This window comes from Meriones unguiculatus, chromosome 12, assembly GCF_030254825.1.
Source record: "Meriones unguiculatus strain TT.TT164.6M chromosome 12, Bangor_MerUng_6.1, whole genome shotgun sequence".
Lineage (NCBI taxonomy): Eukaryota > Metazoa > Chordata > Mammalia > Rodentia > Muridae > Meriones > Meriones unguiculatus.
This window is the reverse complement of record NC_083360.1, coordinates 19,144,799-19,163,073: the sequence shown is the minus strand read 5'-3', so window position 1 is coordinate 19,163,073 and position 18,275 is coordinate 19,144,799. Positions and strand designations below refer to the sequence as shown.

Here is an 18,275-nt window from a genome sequence, read left to right as displayed (position 1 = left end):
TTATACTCCAGCTCTAATATCCTGTACTTAAAGACACATTTCTAATCACTGCTCTTCGTAAGACACAACTGAAACCTTTAAGCTCAGATAGTTTCTTTGCATGGACTCTTCTTCACTCCACCTGAGTTTCAACACAGAACAGCAAGCTGTACTTCTAATACAGTCCTTCTACTCTCCTGCTATTTACTGGGGTCCTAAGCTCAAGCAGAGAAGGCTAAAGCCTATGTCCTCCTCTTTTTACCCTGAGGTTTGAACTCTCTGAGACCAAAGGACTCTCTGTTATCCTAGGCCACCCTCTTCCAAAGGTACCATACTTGTACTTACGCTCTAACATCCTGAAACAGCATGCTCACTAGTACAGAAATGTATAAAATCGGGTGGCTAACTTGTTCACTCCAGCAGGCTCCGACATCCTATTTATAACTCTTACAGGACATAGCTTTGTCAATACACCTCACCCAGTATGGACACCTACTGTTGTTTGGACTTATGTGATAGTCCTAGTTCTGAATATTCAGAAGAAAAAGAGAAAGTAACACAGAATACCTGATGACATTTTTCAAAACACAATCACCAGCAACTAATCTATATAAGCACCTATAATATAAGCTAATGAAAACAGTAATTTACTTTTCAAAGTTTAGCTGTCTTTTTTTAACTTTTAAGTTTATTTATTTAGTTGTTCACTTTACATCTCAATCATAGTGCCCATCTTCCTCTCCTTCTGGTCTCACCCTTCTTCCAACTTTCCTCTCCTCCCTCCCCCCTGCAGAACCCCTCCCCCACACTAACCTACCCCAACATTTCAAGTTGCATCAGGACTGAGCACATCCTCTTCCATGGTGGCCTGGCAAGGCAGCCCCACCAGGGGGTAGTGATCGAAAAGCATGCAACAGAGTCCATGTCAGAAACAGGTCCTACTCTCCTTACTAGGACACCCATAAGAAGACCAAGATGCCCTTTGGGTACATATGTAGGGGGCCTAGATCTAGTCCATGCACGGTCCTTAGTTGGTGCTTCAGTCTCCGCAGGATCCCCCCTGGGCCCAGGTTAGTTGGCTCTCTTGGTCTTCTTGTGAAGCTCTTGTCCCCTCTGGGTCTTTCTATCTTTCCCCCATCTCTTCCACAAGGCTCCCTGTGCTCTGCTCCCAGTGTATGGCTGTGAGTCTCAGCATCTGTTTCAATCCTTTGCTGGGTGGAGTCTCTCAGAAGATAGCTATGCTAGGCTCCTGTCTGCAGAGTGTTGTTAGTGTCAGGGGTTGCCTCTCCTCCATGTGGTGGGTCTCAATATCCTTAGAGGACTGGTCTCAAGACCCAGACAGGCAGTTGATTATTCAGTTTCCCCCAAATATTATGCATGAATCCATAGATATGGATCACATAGTTAAGACGTGGAGGGTCAAGTGAAACTGCTTCTACTACTTAACTAATAGAGCTGGAGAGATCGCTCAGTAGTTAAAAGCACAGACTGTTCTTCATAGGACCTATACTCAGTTCCTAGCACCCGTATCAGATGGCTTGGCCCCAGTAACTCTAGCTCTAAGGGATATGACTTTCTTTTCTGGCTTTTGTAGACACCTGCACTCATCAGGACATAGTCTCTCTACATAATTAAATGTAAAAATCATTTTTTAAAATAAACTAATGTTCTAGTCTTATATATTAATGCCTTCTAAGTTTAAACGTTCAATTGAAAGTTATAATATAGAAGGAAGAAGACCCTCTTTTCCAGTCACACACGCATTTGAAAATATCCTAAATAGTCCTAGTTAAAACTAGTTAGTGATATATAAAGAAATACAAAGAATTTATTCATTAAACAGAGGAAGACAATGTAGCCACTCCTGATGCGACTTGATAGATGACTAGGATCAGATGGAAGGGGGGGGGTCCTCCCCTGTCAGTGTTCTGGGAGAGGGGCATGGAAGGAGAAGAGGGAAGGGACTACAGTTGGGATACAAGCGAATAAACTGTAATCAATAAAAAATAAATAAATTAATTTTAAAAATTAAAACAAGGTTGTTCAGAATACAAAATTAAAATATTTTAAATATCCAGAACAAGTAAGCTTGTTTTCTACACAGTAAAAGTTGCATTGAAACACCAGTACACTTAAGCACAAATGAGATCTTTCAAAAAAAAGTCCTAAAAACCTGAGTGTTAGATGTTTTACAAGCCTTCTCCTTTCCTAATTTCTACCAGAAAGGATTCGAACTTCAGGAGCAGAATTTGAAGCTTTCTTCATCCACAGAGAAGAGGCATGACTTCTCTAATTGTTGATTTTAGGACCCACTAAGCGAGCAGAGCCCAGTTCTGTTTCTCTTCCTTTTGGGGAGAGCCACCCAGGGAAAATAAGCCTAAAGGCATAGTATTTGAGTGTTCCTTTAAAGCACCTGACAGACCTTTAGACTGTTTTCTAACCTGGCCTCTATTCACAGAAGAAATGATATTTTGGCTTCCATCTTTCATCCTGTTTAATTTTTCAAACTGTTGAAAGCTCAGGTAGAAAAAAGGATGAAATCTGAGAGTACTTTAGATACCCAGCATTTTCCCTGGTACACTGTAGACTGCTTATTTTTTTCAGTTTTGACTTAAAATAGCTGCTTCAATTTTCTTAACTACTGTAAACAAAAAAAGCAGACAAAAATTAAAAATACTGAAACTTAACAACAATGGATGTTTGAAGTAAAAAGTAACTGACTTATCTGATCACACTTATTAACTATTAACAAAAATTTTCAAGGCTTCGTATTTCTTCCTGGTTGAGAGCTAGAATTTATATTTGCATTCCTGCTCTACACCCACCGTGCACTCAGTGATTCCATGCTAAATACTTTCAGATTATGTTATTATTTGTGTCTGCTTATACTACCCCTTCTTAGCCTGTTCTCTAAGTCAGTTTATATTGCACCTTTGAAACTATAAATAGCCTGCAAGCCAAATTTACTTGTTCATAAAAAATAAATTTGTATTGAAACATTCATGTTCATTAATTTTGGTATTGCTTTTGCATTACAACAGCACAGGTGACTAGCTCCAGCACAGACCAGACGGCCCTTGGGAATAAGCTATCTAGGCAGAACATACCTGTTCCATGCTCATTCATGCTTCTCTAGTATATCTATGAGTGACTAGATGGGGAAGACTGCTTAAGCCTGCCCACATTACTACTGTTCTAATTTGGCTAAGACTAATATTTACTAACCATTCCTGCAGTGAGAATTCTGATTTCTTTAAAAGCATAAAAATGTTATGCAAATGTTTTTGTGTTAATCCCAGGTGTAGGATATAGGGCTGCTTCAGCTTGACCTCAGCAGCTGATTGTTTTTTTTTATTTATTTTTTTATTATTAGTTACATTTTATTAACTCTGTATCCCAGCTGTATCCTGCTCCCTCATTCCCTCCCAAGCCCACCCTACCTCCCTTTTCTCCTCCCATGCCTCTCTCCAAGTCCACTGATAAGGGAGGTGCCCCTCCCCTTCCATCTGACCCTGGCCTATCAGGTTTCATCAGGACTGGCGGCACTGTCTTCCTCTGTGGCCTGGTAAGGCTGCTCCCAACTCAAGGGGGAGATGATCAAAGAGCCAGCCACTGAGTTCATGTCAGAGACAGCCCCTGCTCCCCTTACTAGGGTACCCACTTGGATACTGAGCTGCCATTGGCTACATCTGTGCAGGGGTTCTAGGTTACCTCCATGCATGGTAGCTGGTTGGAGTAGCAGTCCAACCAGTAGAAAAGCCCCCTAGACCCTTGTGAAGCTCCTCTCCCCTCCAGGTCCTTCCATCTCCCCCTTCTTTCATAAGATTCCCTACATTCTGCCCAAAGTATGGCTGAGTTTCAGCATCTGCATTGCATCGATACCCTGCTGGGTAGAGTCTTTCAGAGGTCCACTGTGGTAGGCTCCTGTCCTGTTCACTGTTTTCTCCCTCTTCTGATGTCTATCCCATTTGCCTTTCTGAATGAGGGTTGAGCATCTTACCCAGGGTCCTTCTTCTTGTTAAGCTTCTTTAGGTGTACAGATTTTAATATAATTATCCTATATTATGTCTAATATCCACTTATAAGTGAGCATATACCATGTGTGTCTTTCTACTTCTGGGATAGCTCACTCAGGATGATCTTTTCTAGATCCTACCATTGGCCTGCAAATTTCATTTCCTTGTTTTTAATTGCTAAGTAGTATTCCATTGTGTAAATGTACCACAATTTTTGTATCCATTCCTCTATTGAGGGACATATGGTTTGTTTCTATATTCGGGCTATGACCAATAAAGCTGCTACAAACATGGTTGAGCAAATGTCCTTGCTGTATACATCTTTTGGATATATGCCTAGGAGAGGTATAGCTGGATCCTGAGGAAATACTATTCCTAATTGTCTGAGAAAGCACCAGATTGATTTCCCAAAGTGGTTGTACAAGTTTACATTCCCACCGGCAATGGAGGGTTCTTCTTTCTCCACATCCTCTCCAGCATGTGCTGTCCCTTGAGTTTCTGATCTTAGCCATTCTGATGGGTGAAAGGTGAAATCTCAGGATCGTTTTAATTTGCGTTTCCTAAGGAAATAGACTAAGGACGTTAAGTATTTCCTTAAGTGTGGTGCTGGTCCAACGGGATGTGTACATGTAGAAAAATGCAAGAGATCCACACTTATCTCCCTGCACAAAACTAAAGTCCAAGTGGATCAAAGACCTCAACATAAAACCAGACACATTAAATCTGTTAGAAAAAAACTTGAACTCATTGGCACAGGAAACAACTTCCTGAACAGAACACCAACAGCACAGGCTCTAAGATCAACAATAAGTGGGACCTCATGAAACGGAAAAGCACGCTTCTGTAAAGCAAAGGACACTGTCATCAAAACAAAACGACAGGCTACAGACTGGGAAACGATCTTCACCAACCCTATATCTGACAGAGGGCTAATATCCATAATATATAAAGAACTCAAGAAGTTAAACAGCAACAAATCAAGTAACCCAATGATTTTTCTTATACTCTAGCAGAGGAGTGATTTTACGAGCTGACATTTGGAGTTCTGGAGACTCTTGAGAGGGTATAAATGTCAGAGCCCCAGAGGGCCTATGGTGATGGCGGCGGCGATGGCAGCTGTGTGGCAGCAGCAGCTACTGCTGCTGGTTCCTGGTTAGAGATATACTGACAATGAAGATCAAACTTAATGCAAGGAGCTTGATGCTCCTAATCATAGCAGGAAGTAGTCTAATAAATCAATATGCCTCCTTCTTCTATCCCTTCTCTACCTAGCGTCTGGGAGTTGGAAGAGACAGGAATGGTGTAAAGATGTAGGAAAAAAGTTAAAGATTTCCAATCCTTGCTTTTTCCCTCAATGTGGAAGTTGTTTTCCACATAGGACCAACCCTCCAGTTCACCTACCTCACTAGCATAGCACCTCCTTGTATTCAAAAGAGGCCTGCCAGTCCAGTTATATTTCTGATTAAGTTGGCAAGTTAGCTCAGTTTAAGGAGCTGAAGGGTAAAAAGTATGACACTCTTTAATTCAGCTTTATGTTAGTATTGATTTTTGGTAATGTTTTATTTTTTAAGATTATAAGTTACAATATTTACTCTTCTTTTTCCTCCCTCCAAATCTTCTCAAGCACTTCTACTCTGCTCTCTTGCAAATTCATGGCCTCTTTTTTCATTGTTGGTGGTGTTGCTGTTGGTGGTGGTGGTGTGTGTTCCTAATACATAAGTTAAGTATGTTTTCAGGGCTGACCATTTGGTATTGAATAAGGAATTGGTGTGTTCTTCCCTGGCAAAGACTATTTCTCCCTCTCTCAACAATCCTTAGTTGCCTGTAGCATAGGGTGAACCTTGTGAACTTCCCTCACCTACATTAGCAATGATACCTATTTTTAATCACAGTTCTAAGTCAAATACTTCGGTACAACCCTACAGAGTTAAAGCTAGTATTTTGTTCCCCAATTTTTAAGTCTATGGATATTCAAAACTCTGAAAGGAAAAAAAAAATCAGAAATGTACCCCAAACAAACTGGCACATACAACTCAAGATATTTAATTATTGACAGACAAAAGTAAGTTGGGGCAGGGGAAGAGAGAGTCATGCCTTTAAAATATATAACAGAACAATGTCATAAATCTTAATAGTTAACTTGATTAAGAAGGCATTTCTTTAAATTTCTTTAAGAGATAAATGTAAGTTGACATTCAGTAATGTAAAAGTCTCAATATTCTGTTGCTATTAGCTCTCAACTTTATTAAATTCAATATGCACAAGAACTGTGGAGAAGGCTCAGGCTGTAAAGCTCTTGCTACACAAGCATGCAGACCTGAGCGTGATGTCAAGGTGGGGTTCTGGGTGGCTGGCAGCAGCTGTGACGCCTGTAGTCGCAGGGCTGGGAAGGCAAAGACAGGAGGATCTCTGGGGCTAGTCTAAGCAGATTTGGAAACTGCAAATTCATTGAGAATCCACTTTCAAAAAAATACGGAGAGCAACTGGGAAAGACATCCAATGTTGATGTCTAGTCTCTAGATACATATGCACAGACATGCATACATAGTCTCCTCATGTGCGTGTGCATACATACAAAAAAGTACACACGAACGCATATCACAAGAAAATAAGAAAAAGGGGGTCATGGGTCTCACTGGAGGAGGAACTCAGGTCATCAGCCTCACCCGCCAGGTGTTTTTATCCGCTGAGCCATTTTATCCGTTCTTAAAGCATGTCTCATTTAAGATGAGTACGCTACCTCCAGTTGAACATACTGGAATTACTTCCTAACCTGTTACAATGCACTTGTCATCTCCACACCACTGAAATTCATCTAATCAGGTCATCTGGAACACTTGTGTTGCCAAAATATTACACGTTCTATGTACCTGACTCCTCAACACATAACAGTCCCTCCAGAAACAAAAATTATTCTCTACTCTCGGATAGCGCTAACACTCTGTTCTGGATTACTGCTTATCCAAAACCTTGCTTTTCAGTATAAACACTGTTAGATTCCTCTTTCTCTACCTTAGAAATTTTAACATACTTTGGTGTGGTGCTCAATCCTTTATTCTCCAATAGTCTACCCTTACGTCCCTAGGTAATAGATCATTTGCACTTATATAGTTCCCTAACTGATATCTTCAGCCCCCAAATACTACTATATGAATATTTTAACAACTTTCATTAAGCCAAAAAGTAGCAAACATATGAAGAATGGTATTATCTTGGTATTATAAATTTCCCTGTGAAAGATGAATTATGTCTAAAGTTATATGGATAAATACTAAGAAGAAACAGTGTTCCATCTAATCCTTTCTACTAGTTATAAAGACTGGTAAACATGAAGACTAATGGACAACGTTACCTCCAATATATACATCTTTTGTAATACACTAGAGGAGAAAAAGCCAAACTGAGTTAATAGAGAAATGTCTAAAGGTGTTATTAATAAAAGAACCTAGGCTGAAGTTAAATTTTAAAGGTAACTGAGGATTCAAGGTAGAAGATATGGTTACAAAGATACCCAAGAATCTGGGGTGATGTGTAATAAATAAAAGCAGATGAAAAAAAGCAAAAAAACATAGAAGTCACAGTCTGATAGTCTATGATTAAATAGTCAAATATGGTTACAAGCTTTTACTTGATAAAAAGACAAATGGGAGACAGTAATGCCTTGTAAACTATGAAATCAAAGCAGATGCACAAATAATGATTTACTGTATGTTTTAAGTTATATGTTACAGCAAAAGGCAGTAAAATCAGTAATGCACATACTGATATAAACCAGAACCTTATCTGAACTCACCCAAGTGCTTACACTATCAGAAAAACTGAATCCATGAACTAGTACAAGGAAAGTAATAACTTGGCAGCAGATTAAAGAAAGAACCAAAAACAAGCAAATGTAAGCAGGATAAGGTTATTGCCAACTACAAAAGGAAAGCAGATACAGAAAATACGATTCATTTTACTCTTTTATTTTCTAGCAAACACAAAAATTCTTGCAGCATAGTTTGTATTTAGCTTTATTTAAGAACAATGTGCTGTTCTTCAAATGCAAAGACAGCACATTTTGTTAATTACATTTCTAGTAGTAACAGCAGACTGGATTCATCAGAATGTCTTATCTAGATTGTTACAAATAAAAACTTTTAAAAGGATTCAGTGATTACGCATTTAATCCTAAATATGTACTGTAATAAGGTAAATGTATATGTTTTATGTTTGCTGAATGCTAGACTACAGACAACAGCTACAGGACCATAGCTTAGCCTTAAACACACTCAGGACACTTACACTGCCCACAGTTGTGAAAATTAAAATTTAAAACCTGTTTTAAAATAATGAAGGATGGAGTATTTCAGGTAACTTATTGAATATTATGGTAGACACACACTGCAAAAGAATCAATTGTTTATCCTAACAAATATGTGGCTAACTGGGAGTTGTAGTTCAGCTACCACCTGGCATATCACGAATATCATACTCTGTATTGTTTGTCACAGAAAATAAAATTCAAAATTCATGGCATCTGCTAACTATTTATCACTTTCATGCTATTATAGAGATTCTCATGCTTAACCACTCTAAGGGCTACCTGCATATCTAAAGCAAAGAATATTATTTAAAAAACTATAAATACACACAAAGTGGGATATTTTAACTGTGATACTAGACTTACTATGAGAAAAATAATTACATGACCAAAACTCCCTACATATCTTTAAATGCTTCTCCTAAGACAGATCTGAGGCAGAAATAAAGTCCAGTAGTGAAGGTCAGAGGAATATGCAAACACGTAACAACAAGCAATAATGTGTGCTCAAACCAGGAAGATGGCATACTCCTGTAGCCAGTCCAAGGAGTATGATCCTGCAGGATAAGAGATGACTTCACGGTTAAGAGCACTTACTGCTCTTCCAGATGACGTCTACACTGTCCTCTAGCCTCAGAGGGCACTTGCACACAAATAGCGGAAACATAGGCAGACAGACAGACCTACACCCACCTAACCCTCAAGCATATACTAAAATAAATCTTTTAAAAAGGCCTGTCTGCAGCTTATCTAAACATATTGCAAAATAAAAAAAAATGCAAAATTATCCAAAATGCCTTTTTGTTGTTGTTACAAGGATCTGGATACACGTCTTAACCTATTCAACTACTCATCACCACAGATTCCAACTGCTTAAGTGTATGTGATTAGATAGTATCACAACTGCTATCACTTGAAATAAATGGACATATTTGCTGGTGCTTGAAACAAGTTGTGTACGGCCAACAAACACTCTTTGACAGCTGCCCAAACTGATCAGTGACCCATCAATACAGATTTCTCCGTAAATCTACTCTTCTGTGATACAGATGCTAGCAGTGACAAGAGAGAACTCTGTGGTAATATAACAGAAGAGGCATGAAGAAACCAGAAGGACATATGAAACTGACTAACAGGAAGGTGAAAATAGAGTTCATGTTGAGAACAACAACAACAAAATTCAAAATAACCTAATATGATAGTATTTTATTATTATTCATTTTGTTTTTGACAAAGGCTATTGCTATGCAGCCCTGGCTGGCTGACCTGCAACTTGCTATGTACTATAGGGTTGGCCTTGAAACGGAGTTATCTGCTCTGCTTCCTGAATGCTGGCATTAAAGGTAATATGTGCACCACTATACTTGGTAATAAAGAGTTTTTGATGAGCTACAAACTAATTTCTTATATCAGTTACTAAAGATTTCTTAGAATGGCAAATGTCTTTTGCTCTCTTCATACCGAAAGCCAATACTAAGTTACATGATTTAAAAATTTTGTAACACTGTAACTATAGAGAACTAAAAATTACAAATCATTTAAACTCTTGTTTTTACTTTAGCATGTTCCATAACCATTTTTAATTATCCAGCACCATTTCCACCAGAGTCCATTGACAAAAATGATAAAGACCAAGTATTCAATAAGCCAGGGGAAAATCATCACCAACAATAATAGCTAGCATTTATTGGGTGCTTTCCATACAAGAAGACACGTATTTGCACAATCAATAAACTTCTTCAGCAACCTAGCTCTCTCCAAATTGCGGATGAAACAACTGAAACATGAAAAAGAACCTTCTCCATTGGTAAACTGGTGCCTATTCGTGCCACTAGGTTCCAAATTCAGAAGTCTAGCTCCAGGGCTGATTTTCTTATGATCTGTTCATTCTATCCTAACCAAATAAAAGATCTGGGTAAAACTATATATTTGTTTGTAATGAAGAGATTTTAAGATAGGTAGTACCATGGAAATCAAGAAAACTAAATGAGCCACCTGTTGCTGGTAAATATAGAGTCTTCAAATTAAGATGTACTATAAATGTAAAATACCCAATTCTAAAACATGAACTAGTAATCTAACTCCTTAAAAAGTTCTACATGGATTAGTACAAAAATGGAAGCATTTTTAATAAAAGGTAATAGACTAAATAAAATGTGTTTTAATGCAGTAGATTAAAGACTAAATCTTCAATCAGAAGATTTAACATTTCATATGTGACTTCAATTACTACTGAACCAGTCTTACACAGGAAAGTCACAAGTGTTTTATAGACTGTAAAGACAGTCTTTCCCTTGTTTCATTTGCTGATTATATATATTTGAAAAAAAACAGGGATTAAAAAAACAGACCTAAAACCTACTATTTAGTTTTGATATCTAAGCTTATTTTCCTCAAAAAAAGAAAAAAAAGGTTGGAGATCGCTTTGGTGAAGTATCTAATACCAAACCTGGAACAATAAATGTGAACTGATATGAATTAGAAGTGTGTGTAGTTTGACACACACACATACACAGATAGAGAGAGAGGCTTTACATTCAGTCAAATCTGCCAAAATTTGAGTGTCAAATGACAGTGAGTTCTATCTTCGAAAAAGAATTCATGAAATCACACAAAGTATAACTGAATGAATATCAACCCTTTAAAAGAAGGGACAAGGCCAGGCAGTGGTGGTCATGTCTCTAATCCCAGCAGAGGCAGGAGAATCTCTGAGTTCAAGTCCAGCCTAGTCTATACAGTGAGTTCCAGGACAGCCAGGACTACACAGAGAAACCCTGTCTTGAAAAACAAAACAAAACAAACAACTCCCCACCACCACCACCCCTGCCAAAAGGAGCAAAGCCATATTATTGACAGAAGTTAAACTAGGCCTGAAATTTTGATGATGGCAAAACCCTATTCTTCAAAGTACTTTCCAAGTGGCATATCAATTCAAAATGGTGGATAATTTTCAGGGAGAAATATAGCAAATTTCATCTTCACCAAATTTTAAGGTTGAGGCACACCAACATTATAAACTTCAAGATATAATGTACTGGGAAGAACAGAATATTTCTTCAGTAGTATTCCTGCCAAACACACACACAAAAAATCTAATCATGAGAAAACAAATTCCATTTGAGGGACCATCCTACAGAATAATGCCGGATTTTGTTTTTGGGTTGTTTTTTGTGGTTGTTGTTGTTTGTTTGTTTGTTTTTAATGTCAAGGCCAAGAAATACAAAGAAAAACTGAATAAGTACCCCAATTTAAAAGAACTAGAGACTCGATAGCCAATAAACTCATTACATTATCTTAAAGTGGATCTTGACCTAGGCAGGAGATGGATTAAAAAAAAAAAAAAGCAGGTAAAACCTGAAAATGAACTAAAAATTAGGTAATATTATATGCTGACAGTGTCCTTGATTTTTTTGAATACTGGAAAACATTAGGAGTAAAGATATCTGTAAATAACTCTCAAATTTCTCAGTGTGTGTGTGTGTGTGTGTGTGTGTGTATGTGTGAATTTAGGACAAGAATAATGAAGACAGCAACTGACTAACACAGGCAAGAGTAACTATTAGTTCCTTATTTGAATATTTTAAGATGGAAGTATTTTAATTACTTTCCAAGTCTGAATAATGTTTTAAACTGAATTAATACATTTATTTTATGCTATATTTAACTGTTTTTAATTTTATGAATCATTAGACACTAATTATATTATTGATTCCATAAGGACTCAAAGCTCAGTGCCATTCTGATTAGTAGACACTAATTATACACTCTATAAAATATGAGATTGCATCTATTATTGCTCTATATAATTCTGAATACTGGGATAATAGTCCCACATCCAATATGCACTCAAGCATTTGTTATATGAAGATACTCAAAATTACGCTCTGGTATAGGAAGATTTTAAAAAGCCCATTATAAACAGAGCCATCAATTGGGACAAAACAGGGAAGTGACTATAAGGCAAAGACAGGAGTTCCACAATTATAAAGGGACTATTTCTAGATGGATTCAAACATTTTCCCTTCTTGTTACTAAAATCACTCACCGACAGTAAAGACAACTTTCTTCCCAAAATTGTCAGACAATATACATAACAAAAAGATCAATCGTATTTAAGTAGGTAAGCAAAGATTTCAAGAAACTTCATTAGAGATCCGATACCAATTAGCTGCACAACCTCAAGATGTTTACGATCTCTAACTCTCACTGAAAACCAAAACTTGAGTCATTTTCTTTCTCAAAAACCAGAATGTTTTATTTAAAAAAGTGTGTCAATCAATAAGAGCACCGACTATTCAATACAGAAATGTATACATTTATACATCTACATAGTGTATATAAGTCACACACAAGGAACAGAAAAAAAATCTATCTCCAAAGTACACAGTATAGCAAATGGTAGCTTAAAATGATGACTGTTAACATCTACAGTCACACCACAGTTAAATACGGCATCAACCTTGCCCCCAACTAACAGGTGTATATTCTATTCAGAAAGGTTTTGCTACTTAAGAATAACACTGACAAAAACAACATATGAAGTGGACCTCTGTAGGTCTCTTGACAAAGAACTGGGACTTGTGTGAAGCAATTTCTCTAATATGGCTGTTCATCAGGAAAACATTTTCATGTATGGTACAATATAATTGTGAATAACACTGAAAGTGTAATATAGATTACATACTAGGTATTCAAAAATCTATTTCCCCTTAAATCAAATTAATTTGTTTCATTTAAAGTTCGACTTTTAAGAGTACACACATTCTTGTGACTCAAAGCCATACTAAATATATTCCAAGACACAACATGAGAAAAACAAATCGTCAAATGCTGTAGAACAAACCTCGACCAGGGTCATCTTCAAATCACCGAGTTCCTTACTAAAATTTATAACGCATCAGTACTGTGAGCCGGTACTGCAATGCAATCAGTACTATCTGTTGGACTCCACAGGTTCTGGGCAGGTTTTCAGCGGAACAAAGCTTCACGTAAGTAACTGTCAAAACGAGTCCACTTTGTTTTCATAAAGTACAAGTATTGACAAATTTAGTATGAGGGTTGTTTTTTTTTTTTTTTTCTTTTGTTTTGTTTCGTTTTTCAGATACCCCCTCCCCACCCCAACTCCGGTATAACTTTGCCACAGATCGAACCAAAATACGTTTTATAGAGGCGATACACAACAGTAAGCTCCTAAATCAGGGCACCCCTCCTTCTGTTTTCCTATATGAATCCTATTCTGTAAATCACATTACCGAACTGGAGTTGCTTCTGATTTCATCTACTACGATTAGTGAAAAAAAAAAAAAAAACAAGACAGACCTTTGGTGCTAACCAAACAAATCCGAGAGGGATGGGTAGGGGGACAGGGCGCGAGGTGGCGCAAGAACAGACGAAAACAAGGTAGGAGAGTTGTCTTCCCAAGGAACCGAGCCTACTTCTCCTCAACTCTAAAAGCTAACACCTACTCTTCAGAAAAGAAAAGCGACGCTGCCACCCGCTCCCCACAGCCGGCAGCCGCCACTCCCACTTCTTCCCCACGGTCGCCGCCGGGTAACCCCTGCTAACGCTCCCAGCCCGCGGCCCCTCGCCCCGCGGTGGCCCCTCCACCGCCCTGAGCCAAACCTGCCGGGGGACGGCCTGCGGGCCCGCGTCTCGCTCCGGGTGGGGGAAAGCCGGGCCCGCGACCAGGCGGGGAGTCCCGGTGCTCCCCGCTCCCCGGAATGACAGCCCGGAGCGCCGAAGTTTGAAGCCAGACCAGCTGAGACCCCACCGAGACGGGAAACCGAATCGCGCCTCCGCAGCCCCGGGAGGTGGAGAGGGCTACGCGCGTCCATCACATGACAGCGGAAAAAGGACCAGAGTCGTCGGGGCGTCCTCAAGGAAAAGGGGGGGGGGCGTGGGGAGGGTGCCGTCGCCATAGCAACACCCCCCATCCGTCCAGACTTCCAAAGAGGGAGGAAGAACTTCAAATCCCAACCGTCAGCGCTCGAGCGGCTCCTTCTTAAAGGGGTACGCACAGACCCGAGGCCGCGCGTGCGAGGGCAGAGGCGGCCGACCCCCCACCCCAGCCCCGGGCGCCGGCCCCATCACCCCACGGCCCTCCCCGGCCCCCGCCCCACGAGCTCCCCGCCGCCCAAGGTCCCGCGTCCCGGGCACCGGGCGGCATCCAGCCGGGCCAGCCCCCGGCGGCGGGAAGGGGGTGTGTGAGCGCACGGCGGGGGCGCGGACCGGCCCGCCGCCGCCGCCAACGCCGCCGCCGCCGCGGGGTCCCCTCCGCCCCGGCGGGGGGCCGCCGTGACAGGGGGACCGGCGGGGGGCGCCGGGCGCCGCGGAGTTTCGGGGGGCAGCGCGAGCGGGCGGGCTGCCTCCGCGGGGAGCTCGGAGAGTGGGTCCGAACTAACAGTTCCCCGAGAGCCCGGAGCCGGGCAGGCGGGCGGCGGGGCGCGGACCGCGCCGGGCAGGGAGCCCCGAGACAAAAGGCGCCGCCGGGGCCGCCGCGCCGCCGCCGCCGCCGCTCCCACCGCTCCCCATTGAACTGACCCGGACCGGAGCTCCAACTACACCCCTCAGCCACAAACTCCTCCGGCAGCCGCGCAGCGGCGCCGAGCCCAGCCCGGGCCCGTGGCTCTCTTACCTACACAGTGCATGAGGCGGTGGCGCCAAGAGTCGAGTTCCCGCCGGAATCCTCTCCTCTCCGCCGCGCACCGAGGGCTCCGGCACTGAGCGGCGGCGGCGGCGGCGGCAGCAGCGGCGGCAGCGGCCATTCTCTCTCTTCCCTTGTCCATCTGCGTCCCGCGTCACGCGCCCTCATTTACATACGAGCGGCGCAGGCACGAGGCAGGGGCGCGAGCCCTCGGCGCGGGCCCCGGAGCGCGCGCCCCCCGGAGGGGGGTTGATTGACACGTGTCACTACCTTCCCTCGGCCCTCCCCTCCCCCTCCCACCGCTCCCTCGGGGAGAGGCGGGGAGGGCGCGCCAAACAGAAGGAAGCAACCTGCCGCTTCCGCTAACCCCGCCTCCTCGTCCACTCCCCCTCCCTCCTCCCCCCGGAGTTTACTCAGGCGAGCCATACTGCTCCCGTCGTCCACGAAAACCCTGAGCGGGAGCGAGAAACCCCGAGGCCAGCCAGGAACCCGCGTGCAGAAGGAGCGGACTAGCAACGCCTCCCTTCTGCCCTCGCGCCGGGCTCTGGCAGTCCGCAGACTTCATTTCCCAGCCTCCATTGCGTGCGGTTCCCGAAGCGGAGCTCGAGGGCGAAACGCTGTGCACTCTGGGCTTTGTAGTCTATTCCCTTTGAGGGCTCTCGGAGCCAGTCCCCAATCTCAAACTCGCAGCCTGTCGCCGGACTTCGAGTGCATTTGGGCTTGGTGGGTTTAGGTTCTCACTCCCTCCGCCCAGAGGCCAGCAGGGCGGGCTTTGCCCTAACCTGTCTTTAGCTTTGTCAGGTTCCGCCAGGGGTACCACGAAAGCCTCAAGAGTTGTTGGGGTCCTGAGCGGCCAGGCAGCTCTTTAAGTGCTGGAAACTTTTCAGCATCAGTGTTATCTGTATTCACTTTCAGAGAAAGGGCACGCCAGTCATTTCTCTGCATCCAGGGAAAGATGTGGAGGGACATCAGCTTCCGAACTGAGGAGTTCTTGAAAAGTGAGGATAGTTGCAAAGATCGTGGAAACGCTGAAGGGGCTTTTCATCATAAATTATGAATATAGCTGGCTGAAAACTCCAGGAGGGAAATTTTATAGACTCCTCAAAATGTAAATTCTTGGAAGAGGAGGATTCACTGAGACTTTTGGCGCCTTGATGTCTTTTTTTTTTTTTTTTTTTTTTTTTTTTTTTTTTTTTTTTTGCTTTTGCACCAGAGCCGTTCATTATTCTACATTTCTTTCTGCATGGTCACAGGAGACCAAAAGCTAGTGAGGCATCCAGAGTTTATAGTGAAGTACTGTGTATTACTGCGCGTTTATGCTCTGTGGAGGAATACATTTTTATGCTTGAGAACTCATAAATCCTTGGCTTCTGCCGTACCCTCTCTTTTGTGGCATATTCTTATCTATCATTCTGTTTTCTTCTTATTTATTGCTCAACGTTGTCTCAATGGTAAAAATATAACATTACATCTTCATCAAAATTTTTGAATGTGAAGTTTTGAAACCATGTGTGGTAATATATGTTCGCAGTTCTATCATTTGGGAGACTAGAGTAAGGTTATGTGCGGAACAGAAATAGCCTAGGTGGTGTTTCAGTAACAGAAATTCAAAATAACTGGCTTAACACAAAATTTATTTTCACCACGCTATCTCCATAGTTTAGAGTGGGAAGATGGAAGAATTGTAATAGAACTCCCTCATCTGAAAGCTCACCAGCCACCATGACAAGAGAGGTGACACGAAAGCATGACCCAGCTTTTAGAAGCTTCTGACCAAAGTAGCTTTTCAGTGAAAGCATGTGGCCATGCTAACTCGAAAGGAATGATAGACTAAATAACAGAGAGCCTAACAGACCACCCGAAACTTAAATGTTTAAAATATCAACTACGGGATAGTGAGGTGGCTCAGCAGGTAAAGGGACTCCTGCAAGTTTCCCTCTGACGTCCCTCCACACACATACTGCGGCCCAAAGGTAGACATCCATACATGCATGTGCATTTGCATGCACATACAATAAATAAAATGTAAAAAAATATAAACACCTTTAACGATTCTATAAAACAATAATTTGTGCTAGGCTCGGCTGGGCCTTTATGTGGCTTTGGCTGGGGTTTTGTGACCAGCTATTTGATAGCTAGACCGTTCCATTTGTGAGGGATAGCTATCAGCCAGGATCAGAAACCAGTACTCCAGTTCTTCAAGGGGCTACCCCTGACTTGCTCACATGGAGGCTGTTACAGGGTTTCAAAGAGAAGCATGGGAGCTAGCCCCTTAAGCATTCTTTTTTTTAAATTTTTTTTTTATAAATTACAGTTTATTCACTTTGTATCCCAGCTGTAGTCCCTCCCTCATTCCCTCCCAGTCTCCCTCATCTCCTCCCATGACCCTCCCCAAGTCCACTGATGGGAGAGGTCCTCATTCTTAAAGTTTCAACATGGGTCACATTTAGGTCTCAATGGCTAAAACAAGTAACATGGCCAAGCCCATGTCAATGTGGGTAATATATTATGCCACATAATAGGAAGATGTGTAAGTCGTACGAAAGGGGGGATTTCAATGTTTCTCCCAAATAAAGGAGAAATACAAAGTGGAACAGAACAAACCTCTAGACCTTCTGAGAAAAGGGGAAAACCATGACTAGATATAATGACATAAGTAAGTGTATGACACTACATTATAATCACCCTATAAACATAGAACAATCAAGCCATTTTACTCTAAGCATCTGGTGTTATTTCTGATACCCTGTTGATACTTTATTATCTATTGATTTGATGACTATTTAGAATATCTATAAATCCAGCAGGAGAAAAAGGGCCATATTCAATATTGTCTCCTATACCAAAAACTCAACTGCAACAGGCTTTAAAATAACAGCAAATATGTAATATGAAGATGTCAGTATTCTTGTATACGGTCTTGTCCCGTATACTTCCTGTACCTAATGTAGCAGTCATGTGTTGTTACATAACAAGTCAATCTTTAACAGTGCCTTAAAAGCACAACCATTTCTTACTATTCTTAAGTTTACAGGTCAGATGGGCTGTTCTGCTGATCTGCTGAGGCTCTACAAATCTTGTCTGGGAATGCCAGTGCTGGCGCCTATTTATGTAGCACTGGCATGTGAAGCACAAGAGGTTAAGTACTAACATGCAAATGTTTTTCATGTTTGCATGCCAGTCTTCTGTTGGTCAAAGCAAATACAAGAGACAAGCCCAAAATGTGAGTGGAAGGATGCTAACAAATTGACTACACAAAGGTGTCATTCCTGCAGCCAAACTACCATCAATATCCAACCAGTTTCAACAAAAGCTTATAGTAGATCCATAGACT

General features: G+C 41.7%; 1 protein-coding gene across 12 annotated transcripts in view; it reads right to left on the bottom strand.

Annotated features, from left to right (window-relative positions):
- The window catches only part of Lcorl (ligand dependent nuclear receptor corepressor like), a 155,193-nt gene extending 139,915 nt beyond the window's left edge, over nt 1-15,278 (bottom strand). For 2 of the 12 annotated variants that reach the window (XM_021657268.2, XM_060365356.1), the window contains exon 1: nt 14,933-15,257. In XM_021657268.2, the coding sequence (XP_021512943.1) occupies nt 14,933-15,083 (151 nt within the window). In that variant the 5' untranslated portion in view covers nt 15,084-15,257. Of the gene's footprint in view, nt 1-13,920; nt 14,264-14,932 lie in introns of those variants that run through there. The other 10 variants (XM_021657269.2, XM_060365355.1, XM_060365348.1 and 7 more) reach the window with 9 other exon arrangements.
- Between the last annotated feature and the right edge of the window lie 2,997 nt (nt 15,279-18,275).